This window comes from Penaeus vannamei, chromosome 25, assembly GCF_042767895.1.
Source record: "Penaeus vannamei isolate JL-2024 chromosome 25, ASM4276789v1, whole genome shotgun sequence".
Classification (NCBI taxonomy): Eukaryota; Metazoa; Arthropoda; class Malacostraca; order Decapoda; family Penaeidae; genus Penaeus; species Penaeus vannamei.
This window is the reverse complement of record NC_091573.1, coordinates 3,555,367-3,562,866: the sequence shown is the minus strand read 5'-3', so window position 1 is coordinate 3,562,866 and position 7,500 is coordinate 3,555,367. Positions and strand designations below refer to the sequence as shown.

The following is a 7,500-nucleotide window of genomic DNA, read 5'->3' as shown; positions in this document are numbered from 1 at the left end:
ATTAGATAGCCTCACCAATTCAAACTCTCCCGGTTCCCCGACCCTAGGCTCTCCTTTGACCACGACTCTGAACACTGCAACTACTACCCACTCCTCAATGCCTATTAGTACATTACCCACCCCAGTCAAGACTCAGTCTCTAGGAGACATTCCTACTCTCCCAACTTCTTCAACTTCATCATGTCTAAGACCCCACAACCTTCTTCATTAATCATCCTATCCTCCCTTACTGCTACTTTACAGCCTTATTATACATCTCTCCATAATACTACCCCCCTCAACAATACTCCTTCTTCCTCACATCCCTGTCCTTCTACCACCACCAACTCTACAAATATCTTAAACACTCTATTTAGCCCAGCCAAATGGGACCGATTTTTCGTGATTTCCCCACAGCTCCTTGCTCTGACAACACTTCTCTTTCAGCAGTGTCTCAAAAAACAAGTAGGCAAAGTCTCTTCCCGTAGCCAACCCGACTGTTCCCATCTTGTCACAGTTACATCCGAAACCCAAGCTATAACATTATCAACTCTTTCTGATCTCTCTGGCAACCCCATTCCTACAGAACCTCATCCAACCTTCAACTGCCCTATCTGCAACAAAGATTGGTCAGATTGTGGAGAAGACACTCACCTGCCTCACGGATAATGATGTACTATCAGTACAGTGCTTCTCCATTCCACCTTAAGTCATCGTAAGAACCCTACCAACATTGCCAGTATTACTTTCCGTAGACATGCCCTACCCTTTAAATTGGTGGAGAATCCCTCCCTGTCTGACCATATCAACCTCCTCCCTTTCAATATCAAAACTGTTGGTGTCTAGGACATCCTGCTAAATACTGTCGTTCCCCAGCCCGATGCCCTCTATGTGCCGAACCTGGTCATAACCGTTCAAATTGCTCTACTCAGTCATGTACGTGCCAATTATGGAGACTCCCATAATGTGTTTTATTGGAGCTGCCCTGCCAATAAGTTTGAATGTGAGGTAGCAGTCCTCAGATTTAAACTAGGCCTTATTCGACATGAGGCCAGACAGGAAGCACGATGACGAGGTTTTTCTCTCTCAAGTTGTTCCAAAACAGTCCTACGCTCTGCTCCCCCAGCATCTACACAAAATGTTTCTGTATCTCTCCAGGTATCTTTCCCCTATAGCCAAAACCTACATCCTATGTCTACTCACCCTATCCACCAGTCAAATCCATTTTCCATCCTTAATCCAGATACTCCAATCTCTACCACTTCCTGGATACCTACCTTCCTCCTCATTTTAGTTGTACCAGGCAGCCAAAATTTCCACTCCACGCTCTCCTAATACATTCTCTGCTACACCTTCCTCTTCATCTGTTCCTCAGACATCCATCTCCCCTTCTCCTTATAAGAGAACCTTTGTTTCTCAGTCCTCTGTACTTAATTCCCCTCCAGAAACCCTTGAAGACATCCAAAACTTCCTAAAGATGACTGAAGGGAACACTCCACTCCCTCATCCACCCGCTAATCCCTCTGTTCCTACTCCTGCTACTCCCTCCACCCCCCTTCCTCCTACACCCTCCCAACATACCTCACCCTCTCTACCACTTCCACTTGAATATTCACATGAATTCTCTCTATCACAACAGTGTCCTTCAGACTCCTCCTCTCCAGACATTTTTCCTGATGCTTCATCACCTTCCTCAGTCTCCCTTTCTTTTCCTCCTACTTCTCCAACAGCCACCTGTTTTCCTTGATCAATGTCCCTACTCCTTCCCCAGTCAAATACACTGCAATTCACTCAGATGCTCTACTCCCTTATATTCCCCCAACCCCTTATCAAAATACCTCATCCTCTCAACCACCCAAACCAAAAAACCCTCCAAATGCAATTCTTTTCCACATACCTCATCATCTCAACCACCCAAACCAAACACCATTTATTAATCACTGCTCTACTTCATTTACTTCCCTCCTTTCCCTTTTCATTATCGTACTTTCCTATAACACACTCTATTCTTTGATATCTAACACCCTCCCCTCTCTCCGGATTCTTTTCTTACTCTTCAACAGCAGAGAGCACTGATCGATTCTGGTTATACAACCACAAATATGTGCATCTCCAGTAGTAGGGAAATGTAATGAGAAAAGTGAAAAATTGGTGATGGTTGATGGAAAGGAAGTCGAGTGTGGTAACACCATAGAAATTGACTTGACTGTGCAAGGTATCCAATTAGAAATTAAAGTTATTGTGCTTTCTATAGTGATTAATGGGATTGAAGTAATAATAGGAAGTTATTGTGCTTTCTAAAGTGATTAATGGGATTGAAGTAATAATAGGGAGTTATTGTGCTTTCTAAAGTGAATAATGGGATTGAAGTAATAATAGGGATGGATGTAATCAGTCATCTGGGTGGTGTAATGATTCGTAATGGAAGCGTGGTATTTGGCTTTTCAGCATGTCAGGCGGGGAGAGACGAGATTTTTTTCGTGTGTGCGGTGGCAATGAAGGAAGTGCAGGTAACGCAGAAGATGGAAGTTGAAGAGCTTAAAGTAGTGACTCCAAAGGATGTTAATGAATGGAAGGCCAAACCATGCAAAATCACTGACAGGGATTTTTCAGCTGAATTCAATGGCACAACGTGTGTTGTGGAATGGTTTATAAAAGGGCTGCCAATTATGAAGAACAATGTGAATTGTTATGAGTATGCAATGACAGAGCATGTTAAAGAGGAGTTTGACAGGGAGGTTGAAACGTATACTGGTGCCATGGGGAAGGGAAGTGGAAAGCGGAGTGTTGCCATTAATGGCAGTTGTACAGCCGACTAAGAATAAAGTTCGGCCATTGCTGGATTTTCGTGAGCTCAACAGCTATGTAATGTCTCATACAGGTGATGATGCTACTGATGTGTGCAGTGAGTCATTGAAAGCATGGAGGCAAATGAGTCAGGCCTCAACTATTGTGGATCTTAAGTCGGCCTACCTTCAAATTCACGTAGCAAAGAACCTGTGGAAATACCAGCTGGTGAAATATAAGGGTAAAACATATTGTTTAACTAAGCTTGTTTTTGGATGGCATTCAGCACTGAGACTGGAAATGAATAAGAATGGTGAGTTAATGTTCAGGAGAGGTAATGAGATACCGGAAGTGAAAGGAAATTTGAGCAGAAGAGAATAGTTATGTGAAAAGGAAAGCCGAGGGTATGAGATGGGAAGACCAGGTTGGCAAAGAGACTATGAATATGATGTAAGATATAGTAAGGAGAATAAGTAGTGAAGATCCAGTTAGAGGGAGGTGGAATGCCCCAAGTCAGAGAAGAGAGTCATTTGTTGAGATGCAAGTAGTATTGCCACTGGAGTGATATTCGAGATTGGCAATGAAACTGTTGAGGATGGTGCATGGGTAAGGAAGAAGGATGATTATAACCATATCAGTGTAGCAGAATTAGACGTTGTATTAAAAGATGTCAACTTAGCTCTGAAATGGAGTTTGAGAGACATCGAGATTAGAACTGATTCGGCTACAGTGGTTGGTTGGCTAAATTCAGTAGTGACAGCAGAGAAGAGAGTCCGGAAGAAAGAAGCATCAGAAATGATAGTGAAACGCCGCATGGGGACTCTGAGGGAGTTGATCGAAGAGTTCAGTGTGAAGTTGTGTGTGTGTTTTGTGCAGTCTGAGAAGAACAAAGCAGATGTGTTGATAAGAGTGAAGAAGACTTGGCTAGGTTTTCAGGAAGAGGCTGAAAAGGTGACCACAGTGGGTTGTGCATGAGTCTCGAGCGTGGAAGTCCTGCACAAGATGCACCACATAGGAGTTGATAGAACACTGTATGTGGCAAGGAAGATTGACCTTACAATTACACGGGACAAAGTTTGACGAGTGGTGAGGCATTGCAGTAGGTGTCAGTCGATTGATCCTGCACCAAACATACTTGAGGCAGGGAATATCAGTGTGAAGAATGACTGGAGGAGACTAGCGATTGATGTGACACACTACAGGCAGGAGTTATACTTGTCCATGGTTGGCTGTGGACCTGGTAGAGTGCCTATATGGAGACGGTTGGGAGGTGAGACTGCAGAGGAAATTTCAGGTATTTTAAATGAGCTTTTTTTTTAGAAAGAGGCCCAATAGATGAGGTATTGATGGACAATAGCACTGCTTTCCGATCTCAGGTGTTGAAGAATATGTTGGATAAATGGAATGTTAGTCGTTTCTTTAGAGCAGCCTCCCGACCAAGTAGAAATGGAATTGTGGAGAGACATCTGGAGAGACAAGCTGCGTTCAAGTGTGAATGGAGATGCCCAAGTATGCCAACTAAGACATTAAGGGATGAGGTTGGTACTGTTTTTATCAAAATTGGAGTAGTGTGGGTGAAGCCATCAAATGCACGGTGCACGTCAAGGTGGGAGAGAGGCACAGTAACAGATGTTACTCTCAGAATAATGTGTCAGTTGGAGGGATGCCACATGTCCTGGACCTCAGGAGAGTGGTGGGTTCTTTGGCAGATGAGGAGCCAGAGGAAGCTAGTGAAGATATAGTCTTGCGACAGTCTCGGGAAAGACGTAGACCGATGTGGATGAAGGATTACGTAGAGGGAGAGTCGAGTAAAGAGGATGAAGAGCTACGTACTAATTCTTTGTAAAGCAGTAGTTGGTAGTGATCTTAAGATCAAGGGGGCGTGTGGTATAATTAAAAGGAAAGTGGTTGCTTTTGCGGGGACTTGTAATAATTTATAATTGTTGGGCTACATGTTAAAGAAAACGGGTACGCCGAGAGACCGGTGAGTGGCGATGGGCGGCAGAGCGGTCTGGCTTTGGATAGCAGGTAGTGTGACCTGAGTAGGGAGCTCCCGTTGTTCGGTTGCAGAGTTTTGTGAGTTGACATTACAGAGTGTTAGGTTGGCGAGAGAAAGAGAGAGTTGTTTTCTTGTTCGCAGGAACAGTGCACAATTGTGGTTCCTTGGTTTGTCTATGGGGTGTAGTTAGGATTTAGTCTATTGCTTTGGTGTCAGGCGCGGCGGGTGGTGATCAAAGTACGAGGTAAGAAAATTAAATTTGTCTTAATCATTGTCTGAAGCAAATGTTATTCAGTCAGAATACAGTGCATTAAAGCAAGTTCCAGAGCAAATAAAAAAACAAAAAACAAATTCCAAGCATTACGGAATTCACAGAAAAAGAAAAATATCTTTATAAAAAGATTTATTGAACTTCCATTTCTATACTTACACAATAAAAAAATAGTACAAAGAACACAATACACTATCAAAAAATTAAACAATGACAAAGCATTTCCATTCCATAGTTTAATAAACTATCATTTCATGTAATACTACACATTACAGTAATTCTAAGATTAAGAAAATAAAGAAACAAACATAAGTAGAAAAAATAATAAATAATTAAGGACATCAGAATAACCTGAGGAATTTTCTTTTTTATCACTTAGCAAAATATCCAAAACTGAAAATAAATTACTTAAATCTACAGTCCTAACCTATAATTGTTTGAACCTTAACATTCTTATTCTTATTTCCTTCGTAAAAATGTTGGAAGGAAAACAGGAGAAACTCCTGCAATTTCTACTCTGCTGAAAATGATGAAGGATGAAAAGCAAATTTATGTATCTGTACAAGTATACATACTTGTATGGGTGTACATGTGCTTTTTGTGTTTGCACATGCATGCCTTCCCCTAGGTGAGTATGTATATTTGAATTTCTGTGTGGGTATTTGTACATCTATGCACTTTTCCATGCATACATAAATATATAAAACAATAACTTATAAGGTAAGGAATAAAACATCAGCTCTGTTACTGACTCCCTGATGAATAAAATTTCAAAGATTATCCACAACAATAAGAACATACTTCTCTCCATCCTTGCACACTTAATTCTCACATGGCAGTACTGTAAGAAGTCATTCGTTAAAACTATTATATGCTACCTCACAATAAATCTCATATTTTTAATTTCCAAAACTATAATCCTTGAAAATAACTTAAGAACAATCTATACTTTAAAGTCAGTGGAGGGTTTGACAGCCTCTTGTTTTTTTTTTAATGCATCAGTGTAAATGGCCTAGAATCACCATGATCATATCTAAAGAGAATTGAACTTCCTATGCTTTACAGTATGAAGTACCAGATTGTCTCTTTTCTGTTTTCTTCAGAGCATCAATGTAGATGGCCTTTAAGCTCTTAAGATGAGGCAAGCTGTGTTCCAATCGGAAGGGGTTCCTTTCTTTCTCTATCAAGACCTGCTCTGTTTCGTAGAGTACCTTGATCACCTGCTTGAGTTCTGAAGAGGTCAACATAGATGAGGCTGCAGTAATTTCTTGGTCATCATCATCTTCCTGGGAGGCCTTAACCTGCTCTGCCACTTCTTCAGCTGTAAGTTCTTCCATATGGGACTCCAAGTGCTCCATGATATCATCCTCTGTGATTTCTGCAAAGCCCCGACCAGGAATCTTGTTAGCAAGTTCAATGATCTCCTGGATTTCTCTTGTGATATTAGGGAAGCCAACAAAATCATGGATGCTGTGGGGACACACACTCCTCCAGATTTCATTGAACACTGGAATCTCAACAGACATCCAGCTATCTCTGATGTTGAAGAGCGCCTCCTTCATGCTGTAGTTTGACCAGAAACTCTCGACTAGTTCTTCATCCCTACCTTCTGTGAAGAACATCAACTTCTGCAAGAGGGACTTGGTATAAATCCTTTTAAATTGTGCTATAACACCCTGGTCCACAGGCTGTAAGAGAGAGGAAATATTGCTTTGCAGGAACATGACTTTGATATTTGGATGAAACTCATTAACAAGTTCAGGCTGGTTAATAACACTGTCCACTAAGATTAAGGCCTTTTCTTCAAGGTTCTTCATCTTACAATAAGCTGAAACTTCTGGAATGGCACAGTTAACAAACCAGTCTTCAAACAACATGGTAGTCATACTGGCTTTTCTGTCAAATCTCCAGTGTACAGGCAACATCTGGTATGATGTCACATTGAGATCCCTTGGCTTAACAGTGTGATAAACAAGCAGTGGCTTCAGTCTTAAGTTTCCAGACATATTCGTACATAGGAGGAGGGTAAATCTGTCATTTCTGGCCTTATAGCCTGGAGAAGACATCTCAACCTTGGAGATGAAGGTGTTGGAGGGCAGACGTTTCCAAAAAAGGCCAGTCTTGCTTGCATAGAACACTTGATCTGGAGTATATCCACCCTCCTGCACAACCTGCTGCAGTTGCATAAGGTAGGATTCCGCTCTGGTGTTGCCTGGGAACATGATCTGAGACTGGTAGGCCCCTTCACATGTCATTATCACAGGACCCAGTGTGTTATCTTGGCTGATGTCATACATCACATCATGCTGGAAAAAAACCATGGGCAAATGTATTAACCTGTACAATAGTTCTAATTTGAAACTGCAAATTGAAAAAAAACAAAAAACATATAAAATAATATAAAAAGTATATCATATAAATTAGGTATGTTTTAGTTGCATAAGCTTTCACACAAAGCCTGGTG

The 7,500-nt window shown here is 41.4% G+C and overlaps 1 protein-coding gene across 1 annotated transcript in view; it reads right to left on the bottom strand.

The window, feature by feature from the left end:
- Positions 1-5,153: 5,153 nt before the first annotated feature.
- Positions 5,154-7,500, bottom strand: part of LOC113807391 (tigger transposable element-derived protein 1) — a 9,362-nt gene continuing 7,015 nt past the window's right edge. The window contains exon 5 of the mRNA XM_027358636.2: positions 5,154-7,342. Within this exon, the coding sequence (XP_027214437.2) occupies positions 6,089-7,342 (1,254 nt within the window). The 3' untranslated portion in view covers positions 5,154-6,088. The remainder of the gene's footprint in view (positions 7,343-7,500) is intronic.